Source organism: Mesoplodon bidens (genome assembly GCF_964165515.1).
Source record: "Mesoplodon bidens genome assembly, chromosome: 14".
Lineage (NCBI taxonomy): Eukaryota > Metazoa > Chordata > Mammalia > Artiodactyla > Ziphiidae > Mesoplodon > Mesoplodon bidens.
In genome coordinates, this window is record NC_138170.1 from 59,492,159 (window position 1) to 59,511,009 (window position 18,851).

General features: G+C 35.9%; 1 protein-coding gene across 5 annotated transcripts in view; it reads left to right on the forward strand.

Moving 5' to 3' along the window:
• Positions 1 to 18,851, forward strand: part of PRKD3 (protein kinase D3) — an 85,416-nt gene that overhangs the window by 46,780 nt on the left and 19,785 nt on the right. For all 5 annotated transcript variants that reach the window (XR_014017520.1, XM_081255080.1, XM_081255078.1 and 2 more), the window contains 8 exons: positions 355 to 486; positions 1,294 to 1,451; positions 6,832 to 7,024; positions 10,098 to 10,175; positions 12,876 to 13,059; positions 14,597 to 14,720; positions 16,925 to 17,002; positions 18,200 to 18,476. Coding sequence is in view for 4 of the 5 variants with exons in the window: in XM_081255080.1 (XP_081111206.1) it covers positions 355 to 486; positions 1,294 to 1,451; positions 6,832 to 7,024; positions 10,098 to 10,175; positions 12,876 to 13,059; positions 14,597 to 14,720; positions 16,925 to 17,002; positions 18,200 to 18,476 (1,224 nt within the window). In the remaining variant the exon portion in view is untranslated. The remainder of the gene's footprint in view (positions 1 to 354; positions 487 to 1,293; positions 1,452 to 6,831; positions 7,025 to 10,097; positions 10,176 to 12,875; positions 13,060 to 14,596; positions 14,721 to 16,924; positions 17,003 to 18,199; positions 18,477 to 18,851) is intronic.

Consider the following 18,851-nt stretch of genomic DNA (forward strand, 5'->3'; position numbering starts at 1 on the left):
TAACTTTAGTGTTCTATTTCCCAGTACATTATAAGTTAAATAGTTTTTAACTAGCTAAAATAAATCTTGACAATTATTTGCAATGTTATCACTCCGAGAAAATGCTTTTGGAGGTCAAAATACCTACCTATAGACCTACTTTTGGAGCTCAAATTATTTGAAGTTGGTGAAGTTCCTAAAATAGAGTTTGAAAACCACAATATTAGCTGCTGAAAATAATTTATTTTTATGGTCAGATGAAACTTTCAGAAAAAAAAGATTCTGTGTACTTTGACAAATGAATATGGTCAATGTTCTTAATCTCATCACAATTACAAGTACAGGGTTTATTTGAATATTTTTCTTTTTTAAAAGCTTTGGCCACAGTAGAAGACTTTCAGATTCGTCCACATACTCTCTATGTACATTCTTACAAAGCTCCTACTTTTTGTGATTACTGTGGTGAGATGCTCTGGGGATTGGTACGTCAGGGACTGAAATGTGAAGGTATGTGTTCTAAATTTTTGTTTCATTTGAAATAGGATTTCACATTTGCGTTCAGTAATCATCAATGAAAAAACAAGATCATTGGTAGTGACTAGGTAGTACCCAAGGTTTAGAATTGGAGAGGTATGGTTATCCTGTATTAGAATTACCAGGGGATGGGATGCAGGTGCACATTTCTGATTAGTCAATAAACTTTTTCTGTAAAGGGCCAGAGAGTACATATTTTAAATTTTGCTGGCCATGTAGTCTCTTTACAATGACTTAACTTTGCTGTTGTATTGATAGCATGAAAATAGCCATAGACAGGTTGTAAACAAATGAGCATGCTGTGTTCCAATAAACTTATTTATGAACACTGGAATTTGAATTTAATATAATTTTCACATGTCATAGGAGGAATTTGGTACACAGTCCACAGTTTGCTGAAGTTCTTTAAGCCAGAGGTTCTCAAACTTTATCGTGTATCAGAATCACCTTGAGGACTTGTTGAAACATACTTTGCTAGGCCCCATCCCCAAAGTTTTTGATTCAGTGGGTCTGTGGTGGAGCCCAGTAATTTAGATTTCTAACAAATTCTCAGGTGCTGCCTTGGGGAGCACACTTGAAGAAACCACTGCTTTAGCCAACTTAACCTTTCTAAATAACCTTTCTACACGTTTCCTATTCTTCTTAGCTTGTCTTCTGGGTTCTTCATTGGGATAACTATTGCTGCCAGAGAAAATAAATAAAAGAAGCACCTATTTTTTATGTACACACTTATATAGTAAAGTTTAAAAAAAAATTTTTAACCTTTTAAAATATATTTAGGCTGTGGATTAAATTACCATAAACGATGTGCCTTCAAGATTCCAAATAACTGTAGTGGTGTAAGAAAGAGACGTCTGTCAAATGTATCCCTGCCAGGACCTGGCCTCTCAGTTCCAAGACCCCTGCAGACTGAATATGTAGCCCTTCCCACTGAAGAGGTATGTATTCTAAGGTAATAGAGGGCATTTTACTACTTACTCCTTATGTTTCTGCAAGATATATAACATCATCTTAAAACATAAGTTATATGCTAAAAAATAGTAACATTCCTACACTTAAGAAACTTAAAATGTATTACTGTAGACAAGGCTTACCAATAGTCATGAATTGCATTTTGTATACTTTGTGATAACCTTATCACTTGGACCACAAGATCAACCTCCTAACCAGTATCCCGACTCCTGGTCTCCACACTTCACTACAGCTTAATATACAACAACTCTGATTAGATCACTCCCCACTAGGACACCTTTATATATTCTATGTTTCCGACAGTCTGTACTATTCATCATTCCCTGAACACACCCTTTCCCCCCTACATTTGCTCTTCTTGGTATCTATCCTACATGCTTTTTTCCAGACCTAGCTCAGCAGCTACCTTACCTGATTCCCCTTTACCTAGAAGTTACTTTTCTGAATGACATAGCACTTTTTAAATCTCCCTAATGGTGTGTATAGCATTCTACCTTAATATCATAGTGTTTGGAGTTTATTATCTATTTAGAGAGGACAATACTCATGTCTTTGTTTGCCCCATCATGCCCAGCACCATACCTTGTACTTTAGTGGGTACTCACTCATAAATGAATGAGTGTTTGAGTGACACCACTGATCACTGATCCTTAATATTCCAGTGAGGTATATTAGTAGATCTCTATACCATGAGACCGCTGGGACTCAGAACAGTCAAGTGACTTGACTGAAGTCACAGAGCAAATTAGTAAGCAATATTAGAATTCAACCCAGATCTGATTATTTGTAAATCAATGACTTTTCCTCATATCTTGTACCCCTCAAGGGTAAATGTAGTAGATCAGGGAAGAAAGAAATAACCACCTATTCATTTGGTACTACTTAAAATGACTTCCATCTATAGATTACAGTCTTAACATTTAGTTATTTCTATAACCCCTTTGGTCTTCTGTATATTAATGGCAAAATCAAGTCTTTGGGCTATTGTCTTGACACCCTCGTCACAAGATTTTGCTAAACCGAGGCACTGGAGTAAAAGCTGAAATTCTTTCACAAAAATCCCATATTTCCATATTGCGTAGCCCTACTATGAGATTTTTAAAGTAGAAGAAGAATGTTGTAGCATTAGGAGCTGAGAGCAAAGAGTTATTACAAACATACAAAAGCCTGGGGGAAGATTGGTAATAGAAAAGTTAATACATTTTGTACACAAACTGCACAGGAAACTTAGCTAAGATTGGGAACTGTAGGATGAATGCACGTTGTTTTGAGAACCCCACAAATGATACTGGTGTGTCAGCCATACCCACTGAGTATCGCGAGATTAGGAAATGGCAGGACAGAGCAGATGAATAATGTATTATTCATTCATTTATATTTTATCCCAAAGATGAAACTTCTTTAGGGAAATATGAGAAGTAGAGTGACTTGTTTGAATTGGTTAGATAGTGCAGAGTATTTTAGAACAAGTAGAAATTGTAGAGAGGAATGTCTCAAGGTTACATTTGTCAGTCCAAGCATGCAGTCTCAAAATTATGAATAAGGTACAGTAAGGGAAGAGCTGAGAGCTCATGGAGGAAAATCAGAGGGAAGAAAGAGTGGTAAAAGAGTATACTCTAAAGGAATGAAGGAGATAGCAGTGCGGAGATGGGAGCAATCTGAACCTGAATCTGAACCAAGTTTAGAGAAGAACTAACTCTAAGTGGCTGCACAGTAAGAGCCTCATCACTTCTCAGGTGCCAGTCTTCATGCTGGCTGCTTCACTTAGATTTTCTGTGTAAACCTCACCCCTGTCCTGGAAGGTATAGCTGTTATCCTGATTTCGTACGTAAGGCACGAGGAAAAGTTTCTAAGGAGTCAAGATATTAAACTTCATTGACTACTAGATAAGAAAAGGCCAGTTGGAATAGAAGCCTTTGAATCCGACTCTGGGGTTGTCATTGTTTACACGTAAGAAGGCAGCTTCTGTTAGTTTCTGAAGTCAGTCTAAAGGGAATCAAGTAAAGAGATGGAGAGGCAGAAGAAGATAGACTGTTCATTGCATTTGGTTAAAATGGAACCCCTGAGATTAGAGAAACCAGAATTGAGTGATGGCTGTTTGGAGATGAGAGAGATTAATGTTCATTGCAGTGCATTTGGGAAGTTTTTTTTTTTTTTGGCCGTGCCGCACAGCTTGTGGTATCCTAGTTCTCCACCAGGGATCAAACCCACGCCCTCAGCAGTGAAAGCGCAGAGTCCTAACCACTGGACACCAGGGAGTTCCCCATTTGGGAAAATTCCTGAGGGGATAGGACAGAATCAAAGTAGAAAGAAACTCCTGGGCCTAAGTGTACACATAAAAGTAGAGATACTTCTTTCATTAAATAATTTTCCAAACTCAAATATATATAATTGGGGAATTGCCCCCTTTAAATGCTTTTATTGCCTTTATTGTTTTATATGATTGAGAGTTGGCAATATTGTTATGAAGTTTTTGTGAGCAATACTTCAGCCAAAATTAGTTTAAGCCCCCACTGTGGAAATAATTACTTTTAGAAGATTTCTGGCTATACATTAATAAGAAAGAAATAAGAATTTAAGCTAAGCAGTAATTTGTAAAGAGAGACATTAAAGCAAAGTAAGAAAAGAACTTTCACTCAATTCTAGTTACTCTCATCTGAGTGCTCACATTTTAACCAAGTGCTCTAGGTAATTCTACCAACATTCTCTGTCCTCCAAATTCTGGTTAAGTCTGCTGTACCTTTCCTGCCTTCCTCACTAAATAGACGGTAAACCACTGTTACTGGTTAAGATTGCAGTATGTGCCCAGGTATGCTGGGATTGGGAAAAGGTTAAGAATCACTGGACTGGGCTTCCCTGGTGGCGCAGTGGTTGAGAATCCACCTGCCAATGCAGGGGACATGGGTTCGATTCCTGGTCCAGGAAGATCCCACATGCTGTGGAGCAACTAAGCCCGTGCACCACAACTACTGAGCCTGTGCTCTAGAGCCTGTGACCCACAACTACTGAGTCTACGTGCCGCACTACTGAAGCCCATGTGCCTAGAGCCCGTGCTCCACAACGAGAGAAGACACCGCAATGAGAAGCCTGTGCACTGCAACGAAGAGTAGCCCCTGCTCACCGCAACTAGAGAAAGCCCACACACAGCAACGAAGACCCAACACAGCCAAAAATAAAAAAATAAATAAATTTATTAAAAAAAGAATCACTGGACTGCTATGTAGAAGACCCAGGTCTAAGTTTCGATTTTAATACTAATGCTTTAGTAGTAGTAATCCCTTTGAGCCTGTTTTTTCATATGTAAAATAGGGATAATAACATAAATAACTACTACTTGTACTAGACATGAAAAATTGGGTGGCTCCTACAACCACAGTCCCCTGAGTAGTTCCTTATAAACATGCTCTGTACCATGTCCCTGATACCCCAATCCCAGCAGGACCTGACAAAAGCCAAAACTGGCTAAATCAGCCTTTCCATGTTATATGTTTTAAACTTGAGACAAACTAAGTGGTAGAACCAGAAGCTAGAGAAGCACAGTGTTGAGTCACCACTAGACTAGGGGGCCAGGGATGAGCAAAAGCTTAAAGCATCTGTTTCTAGTTCCCACTGGCTGCTTTATCAGCTCTGCAGAATCACTGTGGTGCTCCTTTTGCTGAAGGTGGTGTGTAAATGGAGGAGGGGTGGGCCACACTAGAGCAGGACACCTTAGCTGAAGTATGTAAGTTTGGTTCGTGTTTTAACATTCTTTTTGTACTTTTCTTTTTCTTTCTTTCTTTCTTTCTTTTATTTATTTTTGGCTGTGTTGGGTCTTCATTGCTGTGTGCGGCCTTTCTCTAGTTGCAGCGAGCAGGGGCTACTCTTCATTGCAGGTCTCGGGCTTCTCATTGCGGTGGCTTCTCTTGTTGCAGAGCATGGGCTCTAGGCGCGCAGGCTTCAGTAGTTGTGGCTTGCGGGCTCTAGAGCGCAGGCTCAGTCGTTGTGGCGCATGGGCTTAGTTGCTCCGCGGCATGTGGGATCTTCCCGGACCAGGACTCGAACCCGTGTCCCCTGCATTGGCAGGCAGATTCTCAACCACTGTGCCACCAGAGAAGTCCCATCTTTCTGTACTTTTCTTAAACTGCTTCATAATTTTCTTTAGAACATGTCTGGCTACACTTTAGTGAAAAGCTATCCGTCAGAGGCTGTGTCTGTGTTAGTTTTATAGTGCTCTCCTCCAATGGTCAGTCCTTTTCTTTTTCCTTCTTCCTACTTTTTTCAAAAAAGCCTTTTATTTTCTCCTCCCCTCATTTCTCCTGTATACTTCTCTATCTCTTGTTTGTTTCTGGCTTCTTTTGCTTCTAGTGGTTGAACATATCAATGTACCATGACTCAGCTTCTCTGAGTTACAGACATGACCAGTTCTGGATGGAAGTTCTGGCAGTGAAGACGCAAGCAGCTACAACAAAATCTGTAATACATCTAGGTGGTAGTTAGGTATTTGGATTTTGTTCTTGAGAATATAGACTGTATTCATTTTCATATTTCTGATATAGAGCCTGGCCAGTTACAATCAGTGAATGTTGAATTAATATGATGAACCATATTCATCTGACCTATAATTTAAATTGATTATTTCCTTTGTATACATAGAAAGGTTCATAGTTAAATAATCCATTTATCCCTCAGATTACACACAAATTTTAACCAACACCACCTTTAACTTTCCTTTTTGCTCACCTAAGAGAAAAAACCCAAATAATTGGAAAATACTTAAAATATTAAGGAACTTCCTAAAGCATAATTACTAAGGGTAAAGTTGTTTTAGTTTTTATCTGCCATTGTTTGTATCATCATCATTAATTAAATTTAGATTTTCACATGCTTGTTTTAGTATTTGTTAAAATAAATTAGAAAAAACTAAGGCTTGTTTCAGAATGTTTTCAGACGTTGTATTCAGTTAACTCAGTGTGAGCAGCACTAACATTTTCTGAATTTACTTAATTTTCCTGTGATTAATTTCTTGGTAAGGTTTTTGAAGGTATTTGAACATGTTATAAATTCATTTTAGGTTCTGTTTTTTATTTGTAAAATGTCATATGTGCCTGGAAATAATAGTTAATCAGTGAATATATGTATGTGAGGATGAAAATATCCTTTTTTTTTCTAGCATAAATAATAGCAAAAAAATTCTTCACCTTTCTCATTCAAGGGTTGGTAAGCTAAGCTTCCAGAGGAAACTGCTGAGATGCGCATTTTTAGGTTTTTGGCTTTAGTGTTTGAAATAAATGACTTGTGGTCAAGCCCTGATCTTAATACTTTGTTTTTAATATCGACTTACACTTATAGAAATTACTTATGTTTTAGTCACATGTTCACCAGGAACCCAGTAAGAGAATTCCTTCTTGGAGTGGTCGCCCTATTTGGATGGAAAAGATGGTCATGTGCAGGGTAAAAGTTCCACACACATTTGCTGTTCACTCTTATACCCGTCCCACAATATGTCAGTACTGCAAGCGGTTACTGAAAGGCCTCTTTCGCCAAGGAATGCAGTGTAAAGGTAGGATTGGATGTTTTTCTTAAGTAAAATTTATACTTGTTTTTGTTAGCAAATACAGGTTTAAAATATTTTTCATTTCAGAAGCATTAAGCAAATACCTGTAAATTGGGCTCATAGTTAACTTAAGAAAGATAAAATTAATATGCATGCACCTGCGTGCAACGACTAGTATCTGCAATATGTGTATTCTGTACCAGGAGCTGTGCTAAAGAAAAATTAGAGTATAAACAGAAACTAGAATTTGGATCTGAGGTGTGGCTGCTTATCACTTGCCAATATGGAACAGTTAGTAAGCAGATAAGCTAATATTTGACCTTAAGTCTTTCTAATTTCAGAGCCATACACTACCCAAAATATAAAATAATGCCCTCCTCTTGCCATTAAATATTTATACACACACACGCACACCAACATATTACAGGTGTTTTGTTGTTTTGTTTTGTTTATTCTAATTACGTAGCTAAGGAGCTGTACAAAAATTGTCATTCCAGACAGTGATCACACTGAAATAGTCAGACTATAGTAGAAGCCAGTGGAATTGTAATGGGGACCACCTGTATTTGGATACTAACCCAGAACACTATCATAGTATTCCAAAAACATCTCTTAATGAACTAGGTTTTTAATAGAATAATGGAATAATTTTTTTCTCTAGTTACATAATGTTTTAATGCTTTTTAAAGATGCTTTTATCTTTTTGTCTCATATCTTCTTCTCAACAGTGCTACACAACTATGTGAAACCAAAATAGAGTTTAAATATGTTTTAAGGCATTGAGCCAGGATAAGATATAAGTAATCTGTCTATCATCTTATGTACTTATTTTTCATGTGATTATTTTAGTAGTTCTTGATACTATACTTTTTATATAGAACTATTTGTGGAATTGAACTACCTAGTTTTATCTAGGTAAAACATTAGAGTTGAGATCTTTGCAACAATAAATCCTGTTTACAATGTTGAATCAAATAATTATATGTAAATTTAACTTAAATATATAAGAAAACTTTTCTTGGCAATATATGGCTACATAGGATAATATCAAATAGAGAATAGGTTGTACATTTGTTGCCAATATTTAATAACCATCAGGCAGGCTTAATTAAATGTTGAAATTTTATTTCAACAGCTTACTTTTGAATATGAGTTAATATATAAATTAATACTTTAAAATATCAACACTAAAGTGGATTGGCAAGCAGCCACTAAGGAATGTTTTGGGAAAGAACATTAAGAACAGATGTACAAATTCTAGCCAGCAGATAATTTTAGTAAAGGTAGTAAATAACACCGTTCTGCTGAGCAGAACAGAAACATTCTAAAACCACATGCAAAAAAATACAGTATTTTATAAAGGAACTAAAATAAATATGTAGATTAATGAATTTTGAAATAAAATCAATGAACTCTACCACTGGGTTATTAGTTTAACTTCTTAGAGCTCTAAAAGAATAATGTTTTATGCTTATATTGGTTCAGAAAGTATCAGGTTATATTTCTCTTTAAGTATTTTAGTTATCTATGAAAAAAATCACAATTTAATTTATGGATCCTTGTATTTTTGTAATATGAATTAAGATACTTAAAAAGTAAAATAGTCATTTTCATTCACTTGTCAAGCTAAGAAAAAAAATAGTTAAGATAAAACAGTTATGCTGGAACGTTTAAGAAAACACAATTCTAAGAACAGCAGTTCATTTATTCATCTGTTTATTTTCTACTTTGTTATGTTAAAATTTCAAGGCAGCTTATATAAGCATATATAGAATAAAAGCATAAACTAATTAATAAAAACGTGGGTAGGAATATAGAGAAGTATAAATGCCTGTCATCAACCTACATACTTGGCTGCAGGTGGGCCACAGATTTGACTCTACATTTCAAAGGGAAAGGGAAACCTTGTTATTTTCAGAATTTGCAAACCTCATGAGATAAAAAACTAATTATTTAAGATGTATGCAGGATATTAATATTAATATCATATATGAATTTCTTAGGGTCTCTTATTTTTAAAGACATTACTATATAATGCAAGTTTTATCCTCCACCAAAATATTAATTTCATGGAGCTTTTTCTTGTGATGACCTTTACCCTGTGCTATTGGCATGATTCCCAGAATTTTCTTGAATCACAGGGGTTACAGAATTATTCTAAAGCAGAACTTGAAATTATTTTTACCCATTTATTGTTGGTAGAAGTATTTCGAAGGTTGTGTTAGTAGTTATAGCAGTGGGTCTCAATTTTAGTATTAACTAAAGAAGTCATTAAAGCACACATTTCTCAGTCCCACTCCCAGAGTTACAGATGTTAGGGGTAGGGCCCAAGAACATGTGTTTCTAACAAGTTCTCAAATGATGCTGCTACTGCTGGTCTGATGGCCACAGTCGGGGACCACTGAGTTACACAGTAGTATGGTACAGTTGGGATCTGATACTGATCTGCAATGCAATCAGCTCTGAGGTTCTTGCAGGCTGAACAGAGCCATTTTGTAATGCAGGTAAGAGACCTTGTGCATGAGAAGCTCAGGCCTTCCTTACAGGGTTGTATGGGAAAGCCCTCACTAATTCCTAATAAATGGCTGTAGAATAGCAATCCCTTTTCTGCATATGCACCAGGTCCTAATAATTAGGAATTGAAAGTAAGTGCCTGACATATTTGGAAAGGAATTTAATCAGCCTGAGAAACTCTTAAGGGGTATGTGGAAAGAAGAATGTGAGGTAAGGGAAGGAAACATGGAGCTGCAGCAACATTTTAGTGAAGTGTTATACAAGTAGTATATTTTACTATGAATAAATAAATAGTATTCTTAGTATTTACTATGAATAAATACAAGTAGTATTCATTTTACAGATATAGAAACTGAGCCCTGAGGGATTAAACAACTGTTTAAGAGGTGGTGTCAGAATTTGAAACCAGACCTTTAATCCAAAGCCTGAGTTCTTAGTAGAGGAAATCTTTATTTAATCATCATTATTAATAATATTCTGTGTGTGAGTAAAGAAAGTCTTTAACCATATTCTGATACTGCCTGACATTTTTATATAAATTAATAAGGTGAATATTTTATTTTAGATTGTAAATTCAACTGCCATAAACGATGTGCATCAAAAGTACCGAGAGACTGCCTTGGAGAGGTTACTTTCAATGGAGGTAAAAGTCCTTTTCTTAATTTCCAGAAAAGATCACAATTCTTTTGTGTATTATCTTTGTATAAGGTTATATTTGCATATTTTATTTTGCTTACTTTGTTTTGTAACTTTGACTTTTTTCTGATTTAATAATCAAGCAAAATACGGAGATCAGTAATGGTATACTTTTAATTATACCTTTCCGTCTTTCTTTTAACCACCTACCTTTAACCACTCTGTAGTCTAATGTGGCCAGTGGTGCTGCATATCCTCTTTTATCTTTAATACTTATTTTATAACCCTGCTGTTGTTCTTAGAACTATTTCATATTTCTAGTATTTATTGACTGCTTACTGTATGCCAGGCACTGTTCTAAACTCTTTACATATATTGACATTTAAACCTAAGAACAACCTTTTGAGATAAGGACTTACAGATGAGTAAACTTAGACACAAAAACATTAAATTAAATAACTTGCCCAAGAAATAGAACCAATAAGTGGTAGAATTGGGATTTGAACCCATATGGTCTGGTTTCTTAGTCCATAGTCTTTTAGAACTTAATGTACTGTCTCACTTTCTCTTTCTCCATCAAATAATCATTAGCAAAACATTTTTGCTTTTTACCGTTTTTTTTGTTTTTGTTTTGTTTGTTTGTTTTCTCTTTTCAAGATTATATCACTGAAAGTGATTACCTTTTTTGGAAGGAAGGAGTAATGACTCTAAACTTTCAGCATAATTTTTCCGTAACATTTACATGACTAGTAAAAATTGAATGTAAGTAGTTCTGTAGGAAGAAAAGCATAAGGAGTGGAAATCAAACTCCTTAAGAATTTAACATTTTCTCTTATGGCATGTTTTCTGTGGTTACTATTTAACACCATTGACAGAGCATGATTGGTTTTCTCATTTCAATTGCTTGGAATTGATGCAGTTTTTCAATGATTAAAGTCTTTTCTAGATTTATCTAGTTCATGTATTTTTGTACTTCTCTACCTTTTGACAAATGGATATGAAATACTATTTTATTTATTTTAATGTGCGTTTGTCTTTATATTAACGAGTTTGAGCATCTTTCAGATGTTTACTGGTTAATTATGGGTTTTTCCCCTATAAATTACGTGTTCATATGCTATATATTCTACTAATTCTTTGTCAGCTTTATTGAGATATGATTTGTATACCTTACAGTTCACACATTTAGTTTATTCACAGTTATGCAGCCATCACTACAGTCTAATTTTAGAACATTTTCATCATCCTGAAAAGAACTCCATACCTATTAGTAGTCACTTCCCATCCACTTTTCCCCATTAACCCTGGCAACCCTAAATCAGGTTTTATCTCTATAGGTTTGTCTATTCTAGACATTTCATATAAATAGAATCATACAATGTGTAGTCTTTTGTGACTGGTTTCTTTCATTTAGCATAATGTTTTCAAGGTTCATCCATGTAACATGTATCAATACTTCATTCTTTTTTTATTGATGAATAATATTCCTCTGCATGAATAGACTACACTTTATTTATCCATTCACCAGTCAGTCAGTCGATGGTCCTTTGAGTTGTATCTCCTTTGGAGCTATTATGAACAATGCTTCTATGAACATTTGAGTACTGATGAGTACGTATGTTTTCCTTTCACTTGGGTAGATAGCCAGTAGTGGAATTGTTGAGTCATGTGGTAACCCTGTGTATAACATTTTGAAGACTGCCAAACTGTTTTCCAAAGCAGCTGTACCATTTTACATTCCCACCAGCAGTGTATGAGGATTCTAATTTCTATGTATCCTTGCTACCACTTGTTATTGTCTGTCATTTTGATTATTGCCATCCTAGTGAGTATGGAGTGATGTCTTGTTGTTTTGATTTGCATTTCCCAGATATTGCATATCTTTTTATATACTTATTGGTCATTTTTACATCTGCTTTGGAGAAATATCTATTCTCGTCCTTTACTCATTTAACTAGGTTACTTATCTTTTTATTATTGAGTTGTAAGAGTTCTTTAAGTATTCTGGATACAAGTCCCTTATTTGATATATGATTTGAAAATGCTTTCTCCCACACTGTGTGCTATCTTTTCACTTTCTTGAGGTATCATTTTCAGCAGAGAAGTTTTTAATTTTGATGAAGTCCAATTTATTTATTTTTTTCTTTTGTCATTTAGGTTTTTGGTGGTATATCTAAGAAGGCTTTGCCTAACTCAAGGTCACAAAATTTACTCCTATGTTTTCTTCTAAGAGTTTTATAGATTAAGCTCTTACATTTAGGTCTGTGATCCACTTTAAGTTAATTTTTGTAATTGGTTTAAGGAAGAATTCCAATTTCATTTTTTTTGCATGTAGATGTCCAGTTGTCCTAGCACCATATATTGAACAGACTATTTATTCTTTCTTCATTGTATTGTCTTAGACCCTTGCAGAAAATCAATTGACTAGATGTGTAATAGTGTTAGCTAATCTTTTACTTTGCTTCTAGTATCTTTCAGCATGTCAAAATTTAAAATTGTAGTGCAATCAAATTAATTTTCTGCCTTATGGTTTGTACATTTTATATTGTCCTAAGAAATATTTCTTTATCCTGAATCATAAAAATATTTTTCTATATTTTCATTTAAGAATTTAAAAACTTTTTTTCACATTTAATACACTGTCTCTGTTTAGGTGTATTGATATTCCATTAATATAAAATTCTGAATTCATTTAAAACTTTGACAGAACCTTCTACTCTGGGAACAGATACAGATATACCAATGGATATTGACAGTAGTGACATGAACAGTGATGGTAGTCGGGGCTTGGATGACACAGAGGAACCATCTCCCCCAGAAGATAAAATGTTCTTCCTGGATCCGTCTGATCTTGATGTGGAAAGAGATGAAGAAGCTGTTAAAACAATCAGGTAACGTGTGTGTAAGGATTGCAAGCTACTTCCAAATGCAGGGTCAGTCTAGGAGCTCTGTTAAGAAAGAACAAGCCACATCTCTTTAAGTGGGACCTAAAATGTAATTTAAAATCAGTTAAATTTTGCCTAATACTTTTACATGTACCACAGTATTTTTCTGAAATAAATTATATTACTCTTGCTGTCCACTCAAGATGGGCAGGTATGAGAATCCTGTTTTCTTAAAGAGGAAAATGCTTTATTTAAATATAGTCTAGATATAATATCTAGCTGTAGAGCATCCACCACAAAGTGCCAAAATTGAACCATCAGTTGAAGCAACCTATTTCTTCACACAGGCAGATTACCTGATGTTGGAAACACCAGTAAGAATCTATATCTGAGAATGTTGCACAAAGATGATGGTGATGAATTTGGGGACAGTTTTCATATTACAATTAATCTGACTGTTAGCACTTTGTAAAAATGCTACCAGATTATAAGACTTAAATATCTTCCTATGTTTATAGAAATTCAGTTTTTTATAGATACAGCCTATAGGATATACTACTTTGTGATAAAATCTATCATGCTGCCTAGGGTAGGAAGATTTCTAACAGCAATCCCAAATGAGACCCTCTCCCAGGCTCCAGATTTTCCAAATGGGGAGGATTCTTTCTGCTCTATTCATTGTTTTCTTTTCTTTTCTTTTCTTTTTTTAATAAATTTATTTATTTTTGGCTGTGTTGGGTCTTCGTTGCTGTGTGCAGGCTTCCTCTAGTTGCGGCGAGCCGGGGCTACTCTTTTTTTTTTTTTTTTTTTGCGGTACACAGGCCTCTCACTGTTGTGGCCTCTCCCGTTGCGGAGCACAGGCTCCGGACGCGCAGGCTCAGCAGCCATGGCTCACGGGCCCAGCCGCTCCGCGGCATGTGGGATCTTCCCGGACCGGGGCACGAACCTGTGTCCCCTGCATCGGCAGGCGGACTCTCAACCACTGCGCCACCAGGGAAGCCCCGGGGCTACTCTTCATTGCAGTATGTAGGCTTCTCACTGCGGTGGCTTCTCTTGTTGCGGAGCATGGGCTCTAGGCTTGCGGGCTTCAGTAGTGGTGGTGCATGGGCTCAGTAGTTGTGGTTTGCAGGCTCTAGAGCGCAGGCTCAGTAGTTGTAGCGCATGGGCTTAGGTGCTCCGCGGCATGTGGGATCTTCCCGGACCAGGGATTGAACCCATGTCCCCTGCATTGGCAGGCGGATTCTTAACCACTGCGCCATCAGAGAAGTCCCTCATTGTTTTCTTATGTTTTGTGACCCTCCAAAAAAATGTGATGACAAATAATGATGACTTACAGTATTATCTTAGTCTTTTATAAATTAACTATGTATCATTGTAACAGGATTAATTGATTTTCTTCTTCTTAAGCCATTGTTTGTCTTCCTAAGATATTTTGAAGAATTTTAGCTTAATTATCTTTAAAAGGGCTTGATGAGCTTACAGTATTTATGATTTTTTAAGTTGAAGTTGTAAATATTTGTCATAAATTTAAAATATTTTTTAGTCCATCAACAAGCAATAATATTCCGCTAATGAGGGTCGTACAATCCATCAAGCACACAAAGAGGAAGAGCAGCACGATGGTGAAGGAAGGGTGGATGGTCCATTACACCAGCAGGGACACCCTGGTCAGTAATCACAGGCATTTTATTATGGTAGTGAAACTTTGTTATGTGCTTTATTTTGTGCATTTTTAAAATCAAAATGAGAGTGAGATATATATTAAGACATCATAGTACTGGAACTATCATTACATTTGTAAAGAATATTTCAAAGGTGGGATATTTAATGTACTATTTTTATGAACTGGTAGAGCAGTAGAGATTCAAAGCGGGTCTGGTGGTATAACACCAAATGCACAATCTATGAAAGAAATAATTGATAACACTGGATTCATTACAATTAAAAACTTCTGCTTGGCAAAAGACAATGTTAAAAGATTGAGAAGACAAGCCACAGACTTGAAGGAAATATTTGCAAAAGAGACATCTGATAAAAGACTGTTCTCCAAAATATACAAAAAACTCTTAAAATTCAACAGTAAGAAAACAAATAACCTGATTAAAAAGTGTGCCGAAGACCTTAACACGTACCTCACCATAGAAGATACTTAGATGGCAAATAAGAATATGAAAAGATGTTCCACATCATGTCATCAGGCCAATTAAATGCAAATTAAAACAGTGACATACTACACACCTGTTAGAATAGCCAAAAACCTAAACACTGAGAACACTAAATGCTGGCAAGATTAGAGCAACGGGAGGGAACTTTCTTTGACTGCTAGTAGGAACACAAAATGGTATTGCCAACTTTTGAAGACAGTTTGGCATTTTCTTACAAAACTAAAATGCTTTTACCATGTGATCCATATGTTGTACTCTTTGCTGTTTACCCAAAGGAGATAAAAACTTACGTTCATACAGAAACCCGCATATGAATATTTATAGTAGCTTTATTAATAATTGCCCAAAACCTGGAAGTAATAAATGTCCTTCAGTAGGTAAGTGGATAAATAAACTGTGGTACATCCAAACAATGGAATATTATTTAGCACTAAAAAGCAATGAGCTATCAAGCCATGAAAAGACATGGAGGAATCTTTAATGTATATTACTGAGTGAAAGAAGCCAATGTAAAAAGATTACATACTGTATGATTCCAACCATATGATATTCATTCTAGAAAAGGCAAAACTATGGAGGCAGTGAAAAGATCACAGTTAGGCGTGGAGACTTGTAAGTATGAATAGGCATAACACAGAATTTTTAGGGCAGTGAGAATACTCTATATGATACCATGATGATAGATACATGTCATTATGCATTTGTCCAAACCCATAGAATGTGCAGTACCAAGAGTGAACCATAATATAAACTGGACTTTTGTGATTATGATGTGTCAGTGTAGGTTTATCAGTTGTAACAAATGTGCCACTCTGATGAGGGGTGTTCATGATGGGGAGGGTTACACATGCGTGGGGACAAGGGAGTATATCGGAAATCTCTGTATCTTCCCCTTAATTTGCTGTGAACCTTAAACTGCTCCAAAAAAGTAAAGTATTAATTTTAAAAAATGATTTCAAGACACACTTAAAAAAAAATTCTGCATGGCAAAGAACAAAAGCAAAGACAAATGACAAACTGGAAAAAGTATTTTCAACTCATATTCTAAACAAGTGGAAAAAAAAGACCAGAATACAATAGAAAAATGGGCAATGAATATGAACATTCACAGACAAGGAAATACAAATGACTTTTAAATGTAAGATCTTGATCTCATTTTTAATAAAATATACAATTTAAAATTTTACCAAAATACCAATTTTTATTTATCAGTGTAGCAAAAGATCAAAAAGTCTAGTAACATGCTGCATTAGTGAAGGTTTGAGCAAGTTAGGCATGTTGCTGATGAGACTGTAAATTCGATCAAATCTTGTGCCAGATAATTTAACACTGTCAAGTAAAATGACATGTGCATGTATCTTTTGGCCCAGTAAGCCAACCTTTAGAAATTTAGCCTATAGGTAAATTACATATCTGTGTGTGTGCAATACATATGTGTTTGTGTATGCATGCATAAGATTCTTGCAAAGGAATCCCCAAAACCTAATAACATTGCTTGCCTGGAGTAAGGGTGGGAGTGAGATAGGAGTGATGATGGAACTATACTTTTCACTATATATTCTTTTAATTTTCCGAATTTTGAACCTCACTAATTTTAAACCTATTCAAAAGTACAAACTTATGGATAGAAATGAAAGGGAAAGGAAAGTTCAGGCGCTTTGGAGGAATCATTACTTTTGAACCTCACAGTTTTATGCTCTTTATAGAGAAAGAGGCATTATTGGAGACTGGACAGCAAATGTCTAACATTGTTTCAAAACGAATCGGGATCCAAGTATTATAAGGTAAAGATTTCACATCTTTAAAAAAATATGTACATTAAAATACTGTATGTTTTCCAGCTATATTTCCAAATATTTATTAATTGTTATATTGGCTTATACCTATTACAACTGTGCCTAATGTAGTTTATAGAAGTCACTGTTAAGTTCCTTGTTGAAGCAACTGTCCTCTACCCCTCCATTTCACCCCCCATAACAGCCCTGCTACCAAAGGTTGTTTTTGTTGCGTGTTTGTTTTTGTCCTGTCAGGATGCTGCTGCTTTTCTTCTGGGTACCAAATGGTCCTCCATATCTGTGGATGCCTAACCATTTTATACAATGGACTTGAGCATCTGTGGATTTTGGTATCCACGGGGAGTCCTGGCACCAATCCCCCTTGCATACTGAGGGATGACTATACTATGATTTAGATTAGACTGTTAAGAAGGTCCCATGATCATTGCCGGTCCAGAAGAGGCAAATGTGGTATTCGGCGTTTCTCCCATCTTCCATTTTACCTTAGACCCCAGTTCTTAGATGCTTCTTTTGGCTCTTCTTTTCTTTTGTATAGTCCTCTTTGCTTGACTTGCTTCACATTTTGCCGTGTCACAGACTGACACCAAACAAAATTGTCAGTGTAGCAGTTGTTATCAGTAAGAAAAAGTATAGAAACTAATGAATTGCTTTGAGCTGGTTAGGTTTTTTAAAATAAGGTTTTTGCTTTAGGAAGGGGACTAAACATAAATGATTGTTACAGTTATGGACAGAACCAGAATAGAGTGCTTGAATAACTTAGCACTGACTTTCTTCTTTTGCTGCTGTTATTTCTGTTTCGTACTCCTTTGGGGCTGTATCTTGCAGATAGCAGCCAGTCGAGTAGTAGCTGTTGAGTTGATTCAATGAAAACTGGGAAATGACAAGTGTTGGATATAGTGGCAATTGCCCTCCTAAATCCTTTCCTTCCTTTCATTCTAATGATCTGCTACAGGCCTGAATCACTAGCTTGATTATTACACCCCATGCTCTGCCTCTGGCATTGATGGACATGCAGATCATTCAAAGCAGATACCATCATTAAGACTTGACTGTATGTTCCACGTGTCACGTACTTGTGTTTGTCTTAATGGTATTCATTAGAAACACATATCTTTGATTGTTTAGTGTATTTGAAAATTTAAAAAAGATGTATTCATATTTTATAATGCTTAATTTTTGCTTCAGGAAATTCCACTTTCAGAGATTCTTCGCATATCTTCCCCACAAGATTTCACGAACATTTCACAAGGCAGCAACCCACACTGTTTTGAAATCATCACTGATACTGTGGTATACTTTGTTGGCGAGAACAGTGGGGACAGCTCTCACAATCCTGTTCTTGCTGCCACTGGAGTGGGACTTGACGTAGCACAGAGCTGGGAAAAAGCAATTCGCCAAGCTCTCATGCCTGTTACCCCTCAAGCAAGTGTTTGTACTTCTCCAGGGCAAGGGAAAGATCACAGTAAGCAATAAGCTTGTTGATGGCTTTTTTCCCCCTTTGGTTCTTAAGCATTTTGTGGGTGTAGTTGTGTTTCTGTATTTATTTTTAATGCTCATTTTAAGCTTCATTTTTAGTAACCAATACCATTAGTTAATTCCTTTATAAAATTATGTTGGTTATGGTACAATCCCCAGAGCTAGGTTCCAGAGTCAGTGTCACTACATTTAAATTCTGGTTTTGCCAACCTGTTATGTGATCTTAGCAAGTACTTTCCTTCTCTGTAATAGTACCTACTTTATAGGGTTGTCAGCATTGAAAGAGAACCATAAGGTGTTGAGTAAACTACTAGTATTAGTATTTTGCTTCATGATGGGATTTTCAGGCTATAAAGTGTTA